Source organism: Xyrauchen texanus, chromosome 25, assembly GCF_025860055.1.
Source record: "Xyrauchen texanus isolate HMW12.3.18 chromosome 25, RBS_HiC_50CHRs, whole genome shotgun sequence".
In the NCBI taxonomy this organism is placed as follows: domain Eukaryota; kingdom Metazoa; phylum Chordata; class Actinopteri; order Cypriniformes; family Catostomidae; genus Xyrauchen; species Xyrauchen texanus.
Window position 1 is genome coordinate 9,740,978 of NC_068300.1, and position 22,754 is coordinate 9,763,731.

A 22,754-nucleotide genomic window follows, 5' to 3' on the forward strand; every position below is an offset into this window, starting at 1 on the left:
ATATAATATCGATATAAACGATAATATATGGCATGTAAGGACTGCTGGGGCCGTTAGCCACTATGCTATCTTCCATTTATTATACATAAACAAACGACCATTTGCCAGCCGGCGCGTATTTGCATTAATTTAACGCCGTTTTGTGCTCTTACCCGTCTCTTCGTTTGTTGTCGTGTCGTTTTTTGTGTCGTACGGGCTGTAACGGTATGTTATCCGTCATTGTTGTCTGCAGTGGAGCTGCTGGGCGGAGGCTGATGGTGTCATGGACTGAAAATCAAGGTTGGGTTGCTCTGTATACTGAACATGATGGGACATAACCAGCCCTGCATGCTGGGCAATGTATTTTATTTATTTACAGCCAATCATAATGCATTTTTTGTTTAAACCACACTCACTGTAGCTTAAAGTGTGTAAAAATGGCATACTACTCAAGCCATTTTGTACACCATACTAGTATGGCAGTGTGTCATTCTTGGCATGTTCATTCCTTTTAGAGTGACTAAAAAAAAACCTATTCAATCACCATGGTTCATGAATATGGTAATCATTCAGTACCATAAATATCAAAGTACCATGTTTTGGGACAAACCATGGTATAACCCTGGAGTTCAATGTAAATACCATTTTATATGAATTCAGTAATCATTTACAATTATGTATTACCATGTTTTGAGGCTTGTGCCATGGCAATGGCATGGTATTCTTCAAAGAACCTGAATATGGTCACCTTGAATTCATATATCATGGTATATGAATATGGTTATCATTCAGTACCATGGTACCCCCATAATACTTTTTGTAAGGGCATCCATTAGATAACCCATTCAAAAAGGACACATTTTTTACTTCTTGAAAAGGCATAACTACCCTGTTTGTCCATTAATGATACAATAATTTAATCAGTACTTGGTGTTGTGCACAAAGTATTCATGTCATTTTAATGCATCTATTGTTTTCCCCTTTGAAAACAATGACAAATCTTCAACCAGCAGATAATCATCAAGAGTGGCTCAGGAGCTATTATCCACCAGAAATACATCCAAGTGATAAAATATCATGAACCCCTTTTCAGTAACAATGACTACATGCTGATTTACACGTTACACAAAAGTCTTGGAAAAGTCATCCTTTGTTTTATTTTCAAAATATTAGAACAGGGAAGAGAAAAGGGCAAACATTTACAAAAAAAAAAAAAAAAAATTATTAAACTGTAAACAAGCCTAAAACAGACTCCACATTTGAACAATCATACAGACATGACCCGATTTAACCTGACACAATCTTTGTTTTTGTTTTTTTTACATTTAGAAAAAGGCACAACTTGGTAAATGCATATTAGAGAGACAATGTACAGGAGTCGTCTGCCTATTCGGAACAATTGTTGTGCAAAGTGTCTGGCGATACATTCATTACATTACAGAAATCAGCAGGTTACGGGGCAGGATGCAACCAGAACTCCAAACACAATGCAAAAGACATACAGAAATCTTAACGAGGTACAAATTTTACCAGCTTCATGTTAATGCTTCAGATACTCGGTGTACCAAAATAATAAGAAAAAAAAAGAAGGCATTCCTTCAATGCAAGGATGCATAGTTAAGATACGATTTTTAAACAAGTCCCTTCAAAAAAAGCAATGCATATTTGGGTAGTTAACCATGACATGTTTATTGCAATAAGAATGTTGCATTTGGGACATTGATACACAAAATATCCATGCCTGCTTAGCTAAAGTATAAAATGCATGGTAAATGGAAAACTGTATAGAATTTTAAAACCCATGGGTCCTAAAACAACCAAATCTCCAAATGATGGGTCCAAGAAACCAATGATCATAGAAAAATGGGTCAACAGACTGCCCGGTCAGAAAATAAAGTGCAAGGAATGACCAGGTGTTTCAGTTTTATACTGGCCTTTTGAACCCCTATTAAAAGGTGTCAAATAAAAGGCAATTCAACTGAACTGGCATTTGATAAATACCAATGAAAACAATGGAAAAGAACCCCATATGAAATCAAAGTGGACATTGAAAGTAAATTCAAAACATTTATAGATTTAAATGGAAATTATTCTGTATAGCTACATGAGAAAATCTAGCACATTTTGGTCTAAATAAGATGACCTCCAAAAAGGCCTTTAAACACAATCTTGTGTTGTCTTTATTGGGTGTGTGTTGGGGGGCAGGGGGGGATAAAAAGGAAACAAATTTCCAAGACAGGCACTTTGCAAAATGTTTGGTATTAAGCGCAGATAGAAACTATATCTAGAGTCAAAAATACATAATAACTTAATGAAATCCAGTTTCAAAATCAAACTTCTATAATATAACTACTCAATTTGTCCAGCAATGAAATGGTTATCTTCAGTAGATTGTATGGAATGGAAATTTTTTCAGGCACATATTCCACCTTCACCTGTTGCATGGCCTCTATGCCATAGATGTTTTTTTGACAAATTACAACAGAACCATGAGTAATCACGCATACATGTGCTGTAACAAGATGTTTGTTAGCAATTAAAACATCAAGATCGGTTGTTGGTGGCATAAAGCTATTTCAAGTAAGATTTACATTCAACTTTAGGAACATAACTGACAAATACCCGCATTTATATTATGAGAGAGAAAAAAAAAAAAACTTCAGTAGTTACATCAGATTCAACTAGAAGTATCGCTACTATGTAAGGGTCCAAAAGAGAATCCATGGCTTGTTTTAGGGCATGGACTGATTTAACAAGGCTGTGTGAATGTAACACGCAAGAATTGATTGTACCAAGCGAGGACTGCCTTAATACATGGTCCAATTCATGACATTTCCACAGGACACAACATATTCAGTCAATAAAGTAAATTCTTCTGTAGTCCTTTCTAATTTACTTTACCCTCCTCCAAAAACTGTGGAAACTTTGCTACACTTTCAGAGCCATTTGTTTCCAATTCAGCAACCGTGGCTGCGATGCCAGACTGGGAGGACTCAATCTTTGTAAATCCCCCAGTAGACCCCACCAAAGGGCCTCCAGCAAGACTTCCTGGGAGAGGAATACCACCATTTTGGATGACTGAAATCTCATTGGTCTTCATGGTCAGCCCATTTGTAAAGGCAGCAGCATACTGGTTCCATACCGATGGGTCAAAATTAATTGGAGGAATCAAGCCCTTTGAGGGATGCAGCATTTGTGGAATCATCTTCGAATCAGGGCCCATGGCCATTAACGGGTTATCCAATGATAAACGCTGACCCCGCCTTGCCGAATTATTCCACATATGAGTGCCAACATGTACCTGCAAAAAATAAAGCGCGAGTCAGTGAGTCATATTGCCAAAGGGACTAGATTCTCAATTACCTCACAAATGTCTAAAGTCTACCATTTTAAGATCACACAAGAATCACTTTCTACTAGTGTCAATGTAAGACATTAATACCTTAAGGTTGCCCTTTGTTGTGAAAGCCCTGCTGCAAATTGTGCAAGCAAAGGGCTTTTCTCCCGTGTGAGTCCGTTCATGGATCTGCAGGGCACTGGCAGATGAGAAGTTCTTCCCACAGACGTTGCAGAGATGTTGCTTAGCAGACCGACGTGGAGCACTAGAAGTAGCAGGAGTAGTATTGGCTTCTTGAGGCAGTTGGGAACTGTACTGGCTGTGGGCACCCATGTGACTCTCAGAAGGGATCTGCATCTCCAGTTTGACCAGCCTTGGAAGCACTCTCATGAATGGCAATTGACTAGAACCTTAAAGAATAGAGAAAAATCACATGAGCAAAATTCACAGATCGCATCAGCCAAAACACTGAGGAAGTACCATGATCACTGCAAGTACTTGAAGACAAAACATACCATATTCCCCACTGGAGAAGGACAACCCTGGCTCCTCTTTAATAGAGTTTGGAGTAAAACTGGATGTCAAGTCCAGTGCTCCATAGTTTTCACTAAAATCTTGCATTCCACCATCAGAGTTTGGTCTGGCAAGATGTCCATTATCTGGGTTTGTGGATTCTGGAGATTTTGCTTGCCCAATAGTCTGGAGACAATCAACAGGGGACAAAGAGCGATAGGATACGGATTCTGACACTGCTGGACTACAGCTATTCTTGTATTCAACTTCTCCAGACACTGAAGGTGAATCTTTTAGCCCACTGTCACTTTCAGAAGCAGTGCTGCTTTGTCGTTGTAGGTTCAGTGCAGATGTGAGGGTCTTCATGTGGTTTTCCAGGGCAGCAATGCCTGTAAACATAGATGGTGGATCTTGGATAGACTGATTCTCTTTAGTAGGTGGCTGCAGCTCTGTAGAGTTGTTCATCTTCTCCTGACTGTCAAAATCCAAGTCTTGTTCCTCCATACTTTCCTCATGCCCAATGGAGTCCATTGTCTTCTCATGAGTCAAGCTAGCATCCAATGCTTCAGGACTTTCAAACTGATTCTCAGGCAGAGGGGTGTTGGGAATCTGGCCACCCATGTGCATACGGATATGCTGCTGTAGGACGACTGCATTGGTAAACTTTTTGTGACAAATTGGGCAAGAGTGTTGCATCTTCAGTGGAGTATTGGCCCTGTGAACACCATAATGTGCTTTGAGGTTGCCCTTGGTGGAGAAAGCCCTACCACAGATTTTGCATTTGTATGGTCGCTCACCAGTGTGTGTGCGGTAATGCATTTTTAGGGAACTTTGGCAGCTCAGCACTCTATGGCAGATTACGCACTCGTTGGGCTCATTTGTTCTCTTCTCCAAGCCATCCACCATTTGCTGTAGTTTTGTGGTTCCAGAGCCATTTTCACCAGGTAAGCCACTGCCATTAAAGTGGTGCAGTCCAGCCAGCGCATCTGAGGAATCCTTGTTCTGATCCAGTCCCATCATCTCCTGACCAAACATACTAGAAGAAATGGATGCACCATCACTGCCAGACGAGGAAGGCCTCTGAGAATAAAGGTCCCCACCCATTGGAATATCAAATGAGGATTTGAATCCTGAGTGAACTGATGGAGGGAGACCTAACACAGGTTTATTGTCAGCAAAACCATTATCCTCAATGGGTACAGACATGCCATAAGGGATGCCGCTGTTTGTAGGGACATTGTCCAGGTGTTCTGGTACTGGATGTGGATTCATTCTAATGTGCGGGTATTTGTCCTTGTGTCTCTGAAAATGCACTTTGAGGTTTCCTTTGGTCGTGAAACGATTTCCACAGATGTTACATTTGAAGGGTCTTTCACCAGTGTGAGAGCGCAAGTGGATTTGAAGAGCGCTGTCGTTTCCGAACGTTTTCCCACAGAACTTGCATTTGTGCTTGAGCATGTTCTCACCAGATCCATCAATCGGCATGCCAGTAATCTTATTTTTTTCTTTTTTAGAGGGATCCATGCCTGTCTCAAGAGCATTGAATGGACCCTGTAATCCCAGGACTCCTGGAGATTGGGGAAGCAGCGTTGGAAGGCGGGTAGCTAGATCAGGAAGCACTTTCAAGTCTGCTTTCAAGGGCATGGAGCCCAAACTTCCAGCAAGGGACGTGAGGATGCTACTGGATTGGGGTACCTTGGCTTGTTTCAGGGCCTCCAAGGACAAGCCAGTTCGTTTGCCAATAAGGGCAGCTGCAGTCGAGAGCTGCTGTGAGAGATGTGCACCCAGTGCCTTCAGTGGATCGACCGCTGTGCCCACTGCAGAGTGGAGATTCTGAGATGCCATCAGTGCCATTTGGAGACGTATCTGCTCAGTTAGCTGGATCTGCTGCAGTTGTTGCTGTTGGAGGATTACCAACTGTTCCAATATCATGGGAATTACAAGGGTGTCTTGGTTTGGCTGTGGGGATGTGGACTTTAGATTGGACAAATTAGAAGAATGCTGCGTTACAGCAACTTTGGTAGCAGCCATTGACTCAAGGGTCACGTTAGAGTCTTGCAATTTGGAAGATGACATGTACCTCATGTCTGGACTGCTAGACATCTCTTGTTCTTGATTTGAAAGCGCATCTTGGTTTAGAGTGTGCTCACCTTCTATCATTTCATCTGACTCAATGCTGTACTTTGATTGGGAATTACTAGTAGGCCTATCATCACTATGGTCACCCAGGTAATTGCCCGGACTCTGCTGAGAGAATTCAGGAGGGACCACACTCCTTTCACCATCCTTCATGATCATTACCTGCTGACTCTTTGTGCAAGTTTTCTCATGTTCGAGAAATTCTGTCTCAAAGAACTCAGCAAAACATTTTTCGCAAACCCTTGTCTCCTCTGATCGTTGCTTCTTGGCTTCATTGTCATCCTCAGTTTGACTGTTGTGCAATGTCCCTACAGCAAAAAAAAGTTAAAGTGACTGAATATTCAACAAGCGAAGATAATGATTATACCAAATATGTGGCGTTTTCTACACACATTTTAGTCACTCACTGTTGCAAGACACTATAAATTGTGGTTTTGTAATGCCAGTGCAAGATATAGAGAACGTCTTCATTTGTATTTATAGTCAGAAATCATTGACTTGAAATCTAGTACTTTCAAAAGGCTGTTAATTGTCACATTTGTTTACATTCACTTGCATACAATGAAGGTTTCAAACAGGAGGACAACTAAATGTTAAACTAAGTTGCTGTAACAATGCCCCCCCACACCAAGGCGGTCATGAAACCCACCAGATGAGGGCAGCATTTCCAATATGACTATACAACATAAGGATACAAATATAAACTGGCATCTATCACTAGAAAGGATTCAACAACTGTCCAATAATCAATTCCGTTAACCATCCGAAACATTATTCTACTAAACAAAATGCCCAATAATAATTATTGTAAATATAAAAAATTAAACAGCTGTTGTTCATTTAAAGCAATAGATTACCCAAAAATGACAAATCTACCATCATCTAGCATACTTGCCCATTTGTTGTGCGACGTTCAAGGGGGACACAAAAGGAGTTGTTTTTCAAACACTGAAACCGAATAGTGACCTACGCAAAAATTCTGCCAAACATCTCCTTTTGTGTTCCACAAAAAAAAAAAAAAAAAAAAGTACAGATTTGTAACAACAATGTATTTTAAGGCAGAATTTTTAGTTGCAACCATTGCCACATCCATTGTTGTTATGCAGTCTAAAATTACTTTAATTTTATGACCAAGTGCTGACAATACTGTAAAGGAGTCAGTCATTTAAATTGCAGGACATGCAAGACAAATCAGATTGGACTGCAGGACCATTAAGAGGCTCATCTAACAGGGTCATTGTTAAATGCAAATTTCGTCATCTCTTATGAATGGGAGACCACCTGTTAACATTCGGACTGTGGAACTAGACGTGTTAATTGTTCACCAAACAACTTGAATAGTAATGAAGTTGTGAACATCAATGCATTGTTCTTACAAACTGCATACAAGAGCTTTAGTTTGAGACCGAAAGCAAACAAGAAAGAAAAAAAAAAAAAAAAAAAGTTGTGTACAGTAGATATTCACAGTAGTGTTGAAAGTTGTTAAACTTATTTTTTAAAACGGCAATTTAATCAAAGCTAAAGTGGTTTGAATAAAACGAAGCGTGGCAGAAATTAATCAACTTTAAACAAACCATGTGCTTGGAGTTAAATAATCAAAAGACACATTGTCACCTCAGCTCATTCATCTGCTGAACACAAGGGGGCATCTGATCAGTGTACATGAGATCCAATGCATCTTAATACATTCACAGTGAACTACTGGTTTTACTACCATACGTTGAAGTGGGTCATTCCACATGCAATATCCAATCAACAAATGATTGAGACCAAAATCCACATCATCATATCTGACAAACATACAACCCAAAGTCTCAGCCCATCTAAATCGAACAGATATATGCCCTTTACTCAAGCACATTTCAGCATGTCATGGATAAACATCATGTAGTTAGTCAACTTAAATTCCATCCCCCATGTCTCCATATGCGACCAAAAGAAACTGTGGGGGATTTATTGCTTTGTGGTCAAGCTTGTTCCCGACTCACATTTCATGCAGACCTGTTGAGCACCTTTGTTTAACAGTGGTCAGTGATACCAGCACGCCGCATCAAATATTAATACGCGAGCATATTCTGCAGTATTATATATTCGTGTGTTATCAGTGACGCAACTGATCTATAAGACACAAATAACTTTATCGATATTTACTAGATGCATATACGTACATAATTTTAGGCTTCCTAAAAAAATAAAAAGTTCAAGGGATTGTTTTCGCAAAAAAATTAATAAATTTAATTGTATATTTATATAATACACATGTAATTGAATGAGAAATATATAAAACGCAAAGCCAACATACATGTTAACGAATAAACAGAAGTACAACAAAAGCCGATCGATGTTAACGATTTCAATTCAAGTAAACATCAATTTATAAAAAATTTAAAAAAAGTGAGGAAAAAACAACAACAAATAAATGTCCACAAAGCAGCGTTTTCGCTCACCCAAGACTGAACTAAACCTCGTTGGTCAAATAAAAGCTATATTTTACCTTTCCGATATAAAATAACTTTTGAGATTAGATGACTAATTTCAGACAAGCATAGTCAATTTCAAGGGTCGTGATCTTCCTCTAAATCCGATTACATAATTCAAGTATGAGGGGAAACAGGCAAACTACAATATGAACAAATGTAAAGTTGCAATTTGTTTGTTTGCGGATCCACACTTACCATTTTGTATCGAAGTGGGCTCGTCCGAATTGAAATGCTGTGGTTTGGATTGCTTGCGCCGCGACATGGTAACCTACAACCATCAGGGGCAAATAGTAATGCTATTAAGTCCCTCTGCTTTAGAAATTCTCCAGGTTGGGGGAAATTAGCCCCTCGAGTAGAAATGCGCATGTCAAAGTAATTATTATTATCAATAACGCATGGCGATTTATCATGCTCTTCTGACAGCTGATTGGCTCCGGTCCAAAGTGCTCACGCATTATTCAAATGAGGCTTCATTGATGACAAATGCAGAGTCGAGAAAAAGGGGGAGGGATATGTGAAAGAAAGAGCCAGAGAGAGAGAGAGAGATAGAGATTGTAAAAAAGAGGGAGGGAGGCAAGTGCGCAGGCGGGGAGAAAGACATGTAAACATTTTAGGACGTTATCACCATTTATTATCACAATCTGTGTCCTAAACATCTTTAATATATAGGCCATCTGTGGATGCCTGATTGTGTGAATCATACAATATACCATCATATCAAACCAGGTGGCATTTGTTTTATATTGATGTAGGCCTATATGTATGCAGATATTATGTGTGTGTTTGATATGATAATAAAGTATGATGAAAGAAAACACTTTTTTTTTTCTTTTTTTTAAACATTCACTTTTTTGCTTATTTTTAAAGGTGGCATATTGAAATTATGACATATAACAGATCGTTTGTGTCTTTTTTATAATTCAATACTTTTCTATTGATCTTTGTGTGTCTTTTTATAATTTAATACTTACATATTGATCTTTGTGTCTTTTTATGATTTAATACTTTTATATTGATCTTTGTGTGTCTTTTTAAATAATTTAATTCCTATACATTGATCTTTGTGTGTCTTTTTGCGATTAATACTTACATGAATCTTTGAGTGTCTTTTTATGATTCAATACCTGTATGGATATTTTGGTGTCTTATTTTATGAGTTTATACTTATAATGGATATTTGTGTGCCTTTTATGATTTTAAATGTATATATTGACCTTTGGTTGTCTTATTTATTATTCCCTATCTGTCACTCACTCAACGTTGTGTCGATGTAGTGACACTGGGGTTGCTCTTGAGAGCCTCAAACACCTCTGATCTTTGAGAAAAGGCCAATGGGAATTGGCGAGTAGAATTTCCATGCCACTCCCCTGGACATACGGGTATAAAATGAGCTGGCTTGCAACCACTCATTCAGATTTTTTCTTCGGAGCCGAGTGGTGTCGAGCAGCGAGTTCCGCTACTGTTCTATTCACCTCATTGAGAAGTGTATGCTGTTGGATATACTGCGCATTTCAGTGGCTGAAATGGCTTATTTCCCAGACCTCTGGAATCTCCATGTCTTTCGGGCAGTTTTTGGTCTCCGTGGTGTCTTTTCCTCCTTGGAAAGAACACCTTACCCGAAGCAAATACATTTGGCCCCAGCCGAAATATTATTTATTTTTTTACTCAGTGGGGAGAAAAAAGAAAGAAAAGGCTGTGGCTTGCGTGGCCTGTTCACATAGTAGATACGTCTGTATGCGACATTCTTGGGGTGTTGGGTGAGGCTATGTGCAGACAGAGTGCACCTGCTATTGGCACGCAAGTGGCTTGCTTGCACCTGTATCGGCAGTCCACGTAACACAGTTCAGTTAGTTGTGGCGTTTCGTATAGGGACCCCTAGTGTTACTACATCGACACAACGTTGAGTGAGTGACTGATAGGGAATGTCTCGTTTACTGTTGTAACCTCCGTTCCCTGATGGGGGGAACGAGACGTTGTGTCCCTTTTGCCACAATGCTGTACTACCCACTGAAATGTCCTGGACCTTGTCAGTACAAAACCTGAATGAGTGGTTGTGAGCCAGCTCCTTTTATACCCATATGTCCAGGAAGTGGCATGCAAATTCCACTCGCCAATTCCCACTGGCCTTTTGTTAAAGATCAGTGTTTGGGGCTCCCAAGAGCGACCCCTAGTGTCACTACATCGACATAATGTCTCGTTCTCTCCATCAGGGATCGGAGGTTGAAACAGTTACCGAGACGTTTTATACTATGAACTTATGAATATTTGGGTGTCTTATTCATGAGTTAATACTCATATGAATCTTTGTGTCTTTTTATGATTCAATACTTGTTTGGATATTTTGGTGTCTTATTTTATGATTTTATACTTATATGGATCTTTGTGCGTTTTTTTAAATAATTTGATACTTATATATTGATCTCTGTATATCTTTGTAATGATTAAATACTTATATGAATATTTGGGAGTCTAATTGTATTATTTGTATACGTATATCTGGATCTTTGGGTATCTTCTTTTATGATTTTATATTTTGGGCGACATATGATTTTATATTTATATGTAGATCTTTGCATATCTGATTGTAGGATTTGTTATACTTATATATGGGTCTGATTTCATTATTCATTTTCAAAATACTGTATATAATTTTACATTTTGTTCTGAATAAAAAAATATGCTTTTTTTAGATTTAATAATAGTTTATATTGAAAGTTCACTATTTTCTATTGTAAATAGACATTTACATTTATTTACAGAGTGAATATATAAAGTCAAATCTGGCGTGCCTCTTCACTTGGTCATTTAAATATGGAAATTGAAACTGACAATAACCCATCACCACATTAAACAAACAGATCTGCCAGTCACATTGTGTTGATATGAAGACAAGGAAAGATAAGTAAATTTACCCAAATGTCTAAATGAGGAATGAAAAAAAAAATAAAGAAAATGCTGTTGTTGAATATACTCAAATGCATTATGGAAAACAATTGCCTTGACTAACCTTACATGATGTCATCATCCATGTGAAGTTCATAGGAATATGAAACTGAATCAGAGTCAGAATAAGCTTTATTGTCAAGTATGCTTACACTTACAAGGAATTTGTCTTGGTGACAGAAGCTTCCAGTGCACAAAAAATACAACAACAAGACAGAGATAATACAAAAATAGAATAACAATAAAAAGTGAATAGAAACTATAAGTATATATAGAAATAGACAATATATTTACATGTACACATTTGGCAGATGCTTTTATCCAAAGTGACTTACAGTGCACTTATTACAGGGACAATCCCCCGGGAGCAACCTGATGTTAAATGCTCAAGGACACAATGGTGGTGGCTGTGGGGTTCGAACCAGTGACCTTCTGATTACAGTTATGTGCTTTAGCCCACTACACCACCACCACTATACAATATATATATATATATAAACTTCAAAACTAGTGCCATAAATAGTTTTCATTTATCAATTAATGTCATGTAAAGTACAGTAAACAGAAAAAGAGCTAAAACGATATTTGGTGTGACAAACTTTGCCTTCTAGGTACACCTGGACCCAGTTGTTCTCGGTTGTTAGCAGATAGGATGTTCCAAGCTTCTTGGAGAATTGGCCACAGTTCTTCGATCTATTTCGGCTGTCTCAATTGCTTCTGTCTCTTCATGTAGTCTCAGACTGACTCAATGTTCAGTGGAGGGCTCTGTGAGGGTCATGCCATCTCTTGCAGGGCTCCCTGTTATTCTATTCTATTCTATTCTATTTGCAAAAGGAATGTTTGGGAGTCTAAAATGTATATTTCCTAATGACACACTTAAGCTGAAATGGTAAATGGTCTGCACGTATATAGCACCTTTTAAACCATATCGGTATTCAAAGCACTTTACACTGCGTCTCATTCACCCATTCACACACCAATGATGGCAGAGCTATATATATATATATATATATATATATATACACACTATGTACAAATACAACTCTGTTATATACAGATAGTGCAAGCAAATGTAATGACAGAATAGGTAGGAGATGTTAGATAAATATAAATAGACTAAGCTGTGTATTGCATGTAATTATTGCTCAATGGGGCAGTTTTAACTGTTCATGAGATGGATAGCCTGAGAGAATAAACTGTTCCTGTGCCTGACGGTTCTGGTGCTCAGTACTCTGTAGTGCCGTCCAAAGGGCAACTAATCAAAGAGGTAATGGGCTGGATGAGTTGGGTCCAGAGTGATTTTTTTCAGACTTTTCCTCACTCTGGAAGTGTACAGTCCGCGAAGCAAGGACAGAGGGCAACCAATAATATGCTCAGCAGTCCAAACTGTCCTTTGTAGTCTACTGATGTCTGACTTGGTAGCTAAACCAGACCAGACAGTTATTGAAGTGCAGAGGACAGACTCAATAACTGCTGAGTTGAACTGTATCTGCAGCACTTGTGGCATGTTGAACTTCCATATAGGCTGAATTTTTCTATGATACAGAGAGATTATTACAAATGATCAACATTTTTTTATTTAATGATTTAATTACATATTTTTCAGATTTAATGTGTTTAATGTGTTTCAGATTTAATTTTTCAGATTTAATGTGTGAAATGCAAATACATTTAGTGCCACAATGTATTTGCACTATAAATGAAAATAACTGCTGGTCAGTGGTTGTTGTTTAGTTCTGTTGGTTTTAGTCAGGATATGTCATAGATGCTTATTGGATGAGAAAGACGTATGAGTCATTTTCAGGGTTTGCAGACATTGGACAGTGAAGGCTTAAAGTCTTTGAAAAATTTGCTTAGATTTTAATGCAAATGCACTAACTTCAGCTTGCATTGCATTGCTTTCATTACTTTTCACAGTATACGCTCAGTACAACACCAGATGTGTCTTTAACTGCTGTTTAAGCTCACACCAATTGGCACATGCTGTTTGCAATGGTTTTGTAAATTTCACAGCTCGAAATGGACAGAGAATTTTAAAACCCCCGCTTCCCACCCGCCCCCTTTTTTCATAAGGCAACGTGAGAATGGCAAGTGCTTTGAGGGAGCAATAGAATTTATAACTTTTGTCAAAAGAAGATAGGCCCACATTACTGCCATCAGCCACTCGCCCCCCACCCCATCTCACTAATGTCAACAGTGTATGTCTTACACCAAAGGAGATTGATGCCCCTAAACTTAATGGAGGGCCTCTGTGACTTAGGAGAACAGGAAGAATGAATATTTTCAATCCATTTCCCCAAATCCAGACACATAAGTGTTGTATTCATTAAAAGCAAGCAAGGCCTGAGGTTAAAGTAAGCATTGTGAGTCACTTCAGCCTCTAGGTGTTTGGGAAAATACTTAAGTTTGGAGTGTTGGAGCACCTTGACGGTTCATGGAGAGTTTAGAAAAAGAGACCGGTGGAACAAAATTATTAATAAATGTTCTTAAATGGTTCTTTGTGGCACATTCTAGGTTCAGCAAAGAGCTGGTAGGGTTCTTAAAGCAGACTGATCTCACTGTGAAATCTGTGAGATGGACTTTTCTGCAGAGGTGGACTTTTCGTTAGCTAAAATCAGTCTGTGCTAACTGAAATTCAAAACACTGCCCCCAGTGGCCAAAGCCGTAAGAGTTGTTGGGCATATAGGCACATGTGAGCTCCATTTTCTGGGTGTAATGTCCTCAGAGGGGCGCCAAAAGCGAGGTGTGAAAAGAGTTGGTTTCATCTGTACCAACCCAAATCCCAAAACTTAACATAACCATCAGTGGAGAAAAAAATTTAATGATAGAGGGATAAATGCAACCTCTGAATCACTGCAACCTCCGAATCACCACTGATTTTGTGAACGCAATTACTTCCTGGTTTCAGCATGGGATCCGAACCCATGTCTCCTAAGCTGCTGATGCAACATGCTTCAGGTTGTGCCACAAGGGAAGGTAAACACATTTGAGCTGATGCAAAAGGGTCTAATGAGAGATGCCTCTTGTCAATGAGCCGGCATAATGTGTCCGATCCAAGGGTTCTGGAACCCTGGGAAACAATAAGCTGACTTCCCGAGGTACCATGTGGCCCAATGGAGATGCAAAGAAATATTGATGTTGCATTAGATGTTCTTCTGATCAATGTATTGGTTACTTTGTTCTTTAAATTAATAGTTAGCCCAAAAATGAAAATCATGTCATCATTTACTCATCATGGAACACAAAAGAGATGTTAGGTAGTCTCACCATTCACCTTTATTGCTTATTTTTTCCACCGTGAAAGAGAATGGCAACAATGGTTGTCAAGAAAGATTTTGAAGGCAAGATTTCAGTGAATAATGACCTAAATTTCAGTCTGTTTCTCACACGGAGCCAACTTAAGATGTAAATATTGTGCAGGAGCCATGAGGACTACTTTTATGATGCCTTTAATGTACTTTTTGGAGCTTGAAAGCCTCTGGTCATGATCCAACATTTTCATTGTATGGAAAAGAGCAGCTCAGACGTTCAGCTAAATGAATCCAATAAATGCTTCTTCATAGAAATAAAGTCATACTGTTTTAAAACAACATAGGGTGAGGAAACGAGGACGAAATTTTCATTTTGCAGTGAACTTATCACCAATAGATGCTTCTAAAATTAAACTCAGTAATATATACAAGTAATATTTTGGATTCAGTACAAGTAAAGCTTAATCAACTCTATTTGTGGCAAAATGCTGATTACCACAAAAAAATATTTTGACTCCCAAACTTCAGTCATGACAAGGAAACCCTGTAAAATAAAATTGGATATAACTTTACACAGTTGAGGTTGTAAGCAAAATGATCACACTAAAATCATGTTAACATGTATAATGTTTATATCTTGTGGCTTTACTTTTGAAACGTGCATTTTTGGCGTTAATGAACAGGCCCCATTCACTTTCACTGTACTATAAATGCTTTACTGTAACAACGTTTTTTTTCTCTCTTTTTTCTTTCTTTTTTGTTTTTACGAGATTTTTGTTTTTGTAGAAATCAACATTATGCCACTTGTACTGAACCCGGAATATTCCTTTAAATAGGTTCTCCCATGGAAACATGCTCTAAAATCCTTCTTGGCTCTACATAGAATCTTAGAAGCAGACACTGAAATTGCTGTGCATATGCTTCGGTGTTGGCAAAAACCATTATTCTGTATTTAAACATAATTTCATTTTTCCATGTTCGGTTTTGACCAGGTTAATTATTAACAGTGATGTCATTCCATTAACGGCAAGGTTTTTAGATAAAGAAGAGGCTCTAAAATGGGCCGTCTGTCCATCATGACACAGAGAGGACTCTTTATATTTTGTAAAAACAAACTTCTATCACAAAAGGACTAAAGGTGCAGAAAGGAGGGGTGTGCAGTCTAGACGCTTTATGACGGCAATAAGAAACTTCACTTGAGTTCAGTGTTTCTGTTGTGCTCAAACTAAACAATTTGCACTTTGTAAGAGCAGAGTCATAAATCCAGAAGGGTGGGAATTAGGAAGGCCTCATCTTATATTTCTCTTTCTGTTAGGACATGTGTTTGTTTTTTTTGTATTTTGAGGTACACTGGTGGCCAAATGTTTGGAATAATGTACATATTTTGCTCTTATGGAAAGAAATTGGTACTTTTATTCACTAAAGTAGCATTAAACTGATCACAATGTATAGTCAGAACATTAATAACGTGAAAAATGACTACCCCCCATGGAGTTGTGAGTTCGAATCCAGGGCGTGCTGAGTGACTCCTGCCAGGTCTCCTAAGCAACCAAATTGGCCCAGTTGCAAGGGAGGGTGGAGTCACATGGGGTAACCTCCTGATGGTCGCTATAATGTGGTTCTCGCTATAATTATCTCGCTATAATGTGGTTGTGCGTGGATGCCGCAGAGAATGGTGTGAAGCCTCCACACACTCTACGTCTCTGCGGTAATGCGCTCAACAAGCCACGTGATAAGATGTACCGATTGACTGTCTCAGACATGGAGGCAACTGAGATTTGTCCTCCTACACCACCACGAGGACTTAGAGCGGATTGAGAATTGGGCATTCCAAATAGGGGAAGAAAGTTCCCTAAGTTTAAGTTTTTTTCTTAAACTACTTCAAAGAGTTCTCATAAAAAAAATCCTCCACATGCAGCAATTACAGCTTTGCAGAACCTTGCCATTCTAGCTGTCAGTTTGTCCAGATACTCAGGTGACATTTCACCCCACACTTCCTGCAGCACTTGCCATAGATGTCTTGTCAGACACTTCTCACGCACATTGCAGTCTAACTGATCACACAAAAGCTCAATGGGGTTAAGATCCATAACACTCTTTTCCAATTATCTGTTGTTCAATGTCTGTGTTTCTTTGCAATTCTTCCCATAAGTCCTGCACCCCTGAGTCTTCTCTTTACTGTTGTACATGAAACTGGTGTTGAGCGGGTAGAATTCAATGAAGCTGTCAGCGGAGGACATGTGAGGCATCTATTTCTCAAACTAGTGACTCTGATGTACTTATCCTCTTGTTTAGTTGTACATCTGGTCTTCCACATCTCTTTCTGTCCTTGTTAGAGCCAGTTGTACTTTGTCTTTGAAAACTGTAATGTACACCTGTGTATGAAATCTTCAGTTTTTTGGCAATTTTAAGCATTGTATAGCCTTCAGTTCTCAAAACACTGATTGACTGACGAGTTTCTAGAGATATTTTTGTCCTAATATTGATCTTAAGACATGCCAGTCTATTGCACACTGTGGCAACTCAAAAACAAACACAAAGACAGTGTTAAGCTTCATTTAACAAACCAAATATCTTTCATCTGTGTTTGATATAATGGCAAGTGATTTTCTAGTACCAAATTAGCAATTTCGCATGATTACTCAAGGATAAGGTGTTGGAGTGATGGCTGCTGGAAATGGGACCTGTCTAGATTTGATCAAAAATTACTTTTTCAAATAGTGATGGTGCTGTTTTTTTACATAAGTAAGGTCCTGTCTATACATTTTGATCAGCTGAATGCCACTTCGGTGAATTAAAGTACCAATTTCCTTCCGAAACAGCAAAATCTGAACATTATTCCATATTTTTTATAAATGCATATCAAATGTGGGTTTTGAAAACATATTCTATTCTAAGAAATGTTCTAGCACACAAAAGTAAACAAAATGTCCTCCAAGTTCAAATGTTGAAATGTATTAATATACCATTAACTCCATAGGTCTAACAAAATGCAAAATTACTAACATGACATAGGCTGAATTAACATTAACATTTTAAAATTGTAGTTAACAAATGGAATTAATATTGCACCAAAATCGTATTAGTATTAGACAAAATTTCTCTTCATAATTTCACCAATATACTATATAACATACTATATACAGTACTGCTATTTGTTTTATAATCTAATATATTTAAAAACATCTCGACAGTGTCTAATGTGACCAAACAAAATCAGTTTGTCTGTTATTAGAACAGATAACTGGATCATTTAAAGATATCAACATAAAAATTGTGATTTCCATGCCTTGAAAAGTCATAATTTTTAATATTCAATCGCTAAAATGATGCTTTGCACGTGCAATCTCTATAAAATGATCTTCTTGTCCAGCAATAAAGAATGACTGGAAAATGCATTGGTAGTTCATTGGTAACTATAAAACCTCACATCCTTTCTATAATGTTATTGACATGTTAAGACCTAATTATTCCAACATACAGATTTAGGCCTATGTATTTCAAAAGAAATAGTCATTTTGGCAAGAACATAATTGCCATTTTCTAAATGAATACTGTGAAGTCCTTTTTTTTTACTGAATGCTGTGCACCATTGTTGTGTGTCATTGTAAATTTGTGTACAACAGCACAGGTCTTGACCTCACTCTGCCTGTTGTTTTGAGAGATGATGAGATATTTGTTTGTGAATATACGGTGATGTTTACTCTGAAAAGAATTAACCTCTGACAGTGGACATTTGAGCAATGGTGCTCAATAGCTGGGTTTAAAAAGCTGACATAAAGATAATGTATAGATCAAAAAATCATCGGTCAGTTTGAGAGAATGAGTTGAGTGCGTCAATGTTCAAAACGTCAATTTTTCTTGTGCCGTTTGAAGATTCATGCCGATGCACTATATTGATTAATGGCAAATGATCATGATTCTGAGATAAAGCTGGCCCAGAAAAAGATAATTTATCAAGACACACAAAATTTTTAATTATGTCATCATTTACTCACCCAAATGTTGTTCCAAACCCACATGACTTTCTTTCTTCCGTAGAACACAAAAGGAGATGTAGGGCAGAATGATAGCCTCAGTCACCATCCGCTTTTTTACTGCACCTATACAGAGGCTAATATTCTATCAAATATCGTCTTTTGTCATTTTATCCTTTTAGATATTTTAAATGCGTTATGCACAATAAAGATCTTATCTGAGCTATTTTGTAACTATTAGATGGGACAAATGAATTATATTTTCAAATGGAGTTCACGTTTGATCAGCTAAACATTCTACTATTGGCATTTCAACATACAGTGTGTGACTTCCTCAGTATGGGTTATTCTACAAAACAGGTCCTATTAATGTTAGTCCTATTTATAGAAATGTCAACCCTGTTACCATCATTTTGTATAGTAAACTGATAATTGAAAAGTGGCTATTTGGTAATGTAAAATTAAACTGTGAAATTTTTTACCTTTTTATGAATACGGTATACTTCGTTTTTCTGGTTGCCGTTCCGTCCCATGCACGTTTGAGCGTTCAGCTGTTTGCATGTCCGTAATGCATTCGAAGCATGCGCACTATGACTGCTTCTTAATAGTCTTTTTAGTGCAGTCAGTACTAGGTGCATGTGCTGATGACATGTAAAAACGCAGCCTGGATGCGGACAGTCCACGCGCACTGTGCTGATGCGCACAATTGGAGCGAGATGTAGCGGCACACGGAAAACTGAAGTATACTTTGACATTTACCATCATCCCTGTTATCATTCTGATGGCATAATTATGTTCCAGCATATACAGCATACTAAAGTGAAGTATTTTGAGTTCAATACAAGTTAAACTTAATCTACAGCATAATGTTGATTAGAAAAAATACTAATTTTCAACTTGCCCCTTCTTTTCTTTAAAAGAAAAGAAAAAATTGAGGTTACAGTAATGCACTTACAATGGAAGTGAATGGGGCCAATTTCTGGAGGGTTTAAAGGCAGAAATGTGAATCTTATAATTTTTTTATCAGCATTTTCATGGTTGATTTAGGGTTTATGTCATCATGGCAACCAAGTTGACAGAAAAGGTCAGCAAGTAATTTTATCACACTAAAATCATGTTAACGTTTGTCTTGTGGCTTTACTTTTATTGTAATTTAATGTTTACAGATTGGCCCTATTCACTTCCATTGTAAGTGCCTCACTGTAAACTAGATTCTTGCTTTTTTCTTTTTTTTTTTAAAGAAAATAGGGACAAGTCGAAATACATTTTTGTGATAGTCAACTCAATGCCACAAATGCTGTCGATTGAGCTAAACTTGAACTGAACTCAGAATATTCCTTTAAAATCCATTCATTTAGCTTGAGAATGTAATTCATCACTGATTAAATGCATTATTTGTCTGATAGAATGTTTCAAATATTTTTTAAATTATTTTAAACCATGTCAAAATGGAAAGGGATGGCCACAAAAAACGACCTTCTTATGTTTTCACGGCTAAATAGCTTCTGGACAGCAACAGTGTGATGTTTTGAGTAGACTTGTGAATTGAACACATTTTCTCAGTGTATGTGTAAAACATGACAGACAAAGGCCAAACAAATGCTTCCTCAATTCACATTTGCGTGCCACATAAAGCAAAACCATAAAGTCAATAAGAAACAAAACTCAACCTGGATGTTTTTAAAAAACATTTTTATATAAATATATTTATATATTAAAAAATGTAAGCAATATAACATGAGTAAGAGTTTGATATGGCCCTACATCAGGGCCATTTCTGATTTAGGGTCATATAGCACGATTGCGAGTGTGATATTGCTTAAATACAAGAGTTCAATGAACAAGTAAATTAAAAACATTTGGAAAAACTGAGAACGGTCATAAAAATGCATTTCTGCATGAAACTACTTTCTTACGCGATGGATCAGAATCTGCCGTTGCTTGTTCAAACCAAATGATGCGTCCAAGACTTCATTAGTAATTAAAAAATGCCACATCAGAAATAGTATCACAGCTTGTGCTGGTTCTAACAAGTTACTGGATAAACAAGTATGGACGGATGTGTGTGTGTGTGTGTGTGTGTGTGAGAGAGAGAGAGAGAGAGAGAGAGAGAGATGAAGCATGTGCGATCACCTGTTGCCACACCCAAGCAGAGATGCTGTCAGCTTTCTGAAGGTCAGCTTTCTCAGTGGAAAAATAGCCGTCCAAGCGGGGGTATTCCTCTCTATTCCGTGGTTGCCGGTGCGCAAGAGTCATTCCCTATAGGAACCGTAATGCCCTCTGCCATTTTAAACAATATGTATCCAATGTGGAAACTCCAGTAAGAGGTAAGCACCATGAGATCTGTAATCAATCAGTCTGTTGTGTCTCTCAGCTGTGATGAGCCTTAATGCTGAAGTTATTAGTTTAAAGCCGTTTAAAGATATTTCCTAGCTTTAGTAGTGTAGTAGTAATACAAGCGATCACGGAGCGCTGTTCTATGTAAACAAGGATTCACGGATTCACTTCACGTCACCAGCTGGCTGAAATTACACACAAAAATGATGCCACCACCTGCTGGCTAAAATATGTAATGTAAAAAAAAAAATAGATGTAAAAAGACAGATAGCCTACAGTAGCTCTTAACAGATCCACACTGCTCTTACACTTTAGATTAGGATGACGAACACAAGCGGAGTGACACACACACAGTGAAGCGTCCGAGTGCTGATGCTGTCAGACCATCAGTGCTCATGGAACATCTCTCGTCCAATCAGATTCGAGGACCGGAACTAACTGTTGTGTGTATATATATATATATATATATATCATTTTGTTTATGTCTTCTGAGACAGTAAATCCACGCATCTTATCACGTGGCTCGCTGTGCATGACACTGCGGAGACTCACAGCTTGAGGAGGCTCATGCTACTCTCCGCTATCCACGCACAACTTACCACATGCCCCATTGAGAGCGAGAACCCTTAATCGCAACCACGAGGAGGTTACCCCATGTGACTCTACCCTCCATTGCAACCGGGCCAATTTGGTTGCTTAGGAGACCTGGCTGGAGTCACTCAGCACACCCTGGATTCAAACTCGCGACTGCAGGGGTGGTAGTCAGCATCAATACTCACTGAGCTGCCCAGGCCCCGACATCAAGAGGAATTGCATAAATAATGACTGTTTTCAAACACCATTGGTTAAGCCTTGTGTTGTGCTGGTCGGTCTGCTCAAACAAACAGCAATTTTTTGATAGCTCCACAAAGCCACAGTGTTTACACTTTTAGAGAGAAAACAACCTATTAATGGCCTACTTATAGTTGATTCTACGTATTTAGCTGGGATAGGAGTTTTGTACTGTAAAGCAGTTGGCATGGTTGTTTCTTTGCTTGCAGGGTGAGCTGGTGCCCATTGGAGTGCCAGCTTGTGATCAACATCAAACCAACTGGAAATTATCATCACTAAGAATGCACAGGCATCTGATTAAAATGAATAATAACTTAAGGCAGAAATCACAAAATCAAATAAGCACTTTAAGCATCTTTTAATTTGAAAAGCACTCAAGTTTCTTCACACTGGAAACAATTCGACTCTTAAAATAATGTGTTTAATTCAGCAACTGCTCTCTTCAAAGGATTAAAGCATATACAAATATAGAAATGGAAAAATAACTTGATTTATATAAAAGAGCATGATTTTGTTTCTGTAAACAATTTCATCAAGGGGTGAACGTTGTTTCTTTATGTTGCAAATTCAGACATAATGCAACATTTTTCTTCATCTGTTTTGTAAATACATTTTCTTTGTGATCGAGATTATGAAAGGAAATACTCAGATCTCATGTTTATACGTTTACTTAACTGCAGACATAACATTTCACATTATGGATGAAAACAAATGATGTGGAGACAGCATTTGAAAATGTTTACAAAAAAGCTTTTTTTAGGTGATGTATGTGTTTCTCTAAATACAACCCTGCTGAATATTAAAAAAAAAACATCTTATCAGCCTAAATTGGTTTGGCAGACTTAGTTGGTTTAACTGCTCTAAAATCTGCCGATAGACCAGCCTTACCAGGCTTGCAGACCAGCTAACCAGACTGGCTTTAGTTGGTTTATTCAGTAGAGCACACATCTAATTAAATATAATTGAT

The 22,754-nt window shown here is 38.0% G+C and overlaps 2 protein-coding genes across 2 annotated transcripts in view; both read right to left on the minus strand.

Annotated features, from left to right (window-relative positions):
• The window catches only part of LOC127618848 (probable phospholipid-transporting ATPase IIA), a 62,872-nt gene extending 62,588 nt beyond the window's left edge, over window positions 1-284 (minus strand). The window contains exon 1 of the mRNA XM_052091494.1: window positions 153-284. Coding sequence (XP_051947454.1) covers window positions 153-220 — 68 coding nt within the window. The 5' untranslated portion in view covers window positions 221-284. The remainder of the gene's footprint in view (window positions 1-152) is intronic.
• Window positions 285-1,828: 1,544 nt separating this feature from the next.
• On the minus strand, window positions 1,829-8,727 carry LOC127619199 (sal-like protein 3). The gene is made up of 4 exons (XM_052092003.1): window positions 8,644-8,727; window positions 3,832-6,276; window positions 3,422-3,726; window positions 1,829-3,280 (listed from the first exon to the last, which is right to left on the minus strand). Exons 1-4 carry the CDS (start codon window positions 8,708-8,710, stop codon window positions 2,867-2,869), a joined length of 3,231 nt encoding a protein of 1,076 aa, XP_051947963.1. The 5' UTR covers window positions 8,711-8,727; the 3' UTR covers window positions 1,829-2,866.
• Window positions 8,728-22,754: the final 14,027 nt, after the last annotated feature.

Bases quoted from the DNA above. Each gene is read 5' to 3' on its own strand.
- LOC127619199 (XM_052092003.1), bottom strand. From the start codon at position 8,710: ATGTCGCGGCGCAAGCAATCCAAACCACAGCATTTCAATTCGGACGAG. The intron at 6,277-8,643 runs GTAAGTGTGGAT...TTTTTGCTGTAG, and splicing joins GCCCACTTCGATACAAAATG to GGACATTGCACAACAGTCAA. The intron at 3,727-3,831 runs GTATGTTTTGTC...CTATTCTTTAAG, and splicing joins CTTCTCCAGTGGGGAATATG to GTTCTAGTCAATTGCCATTC.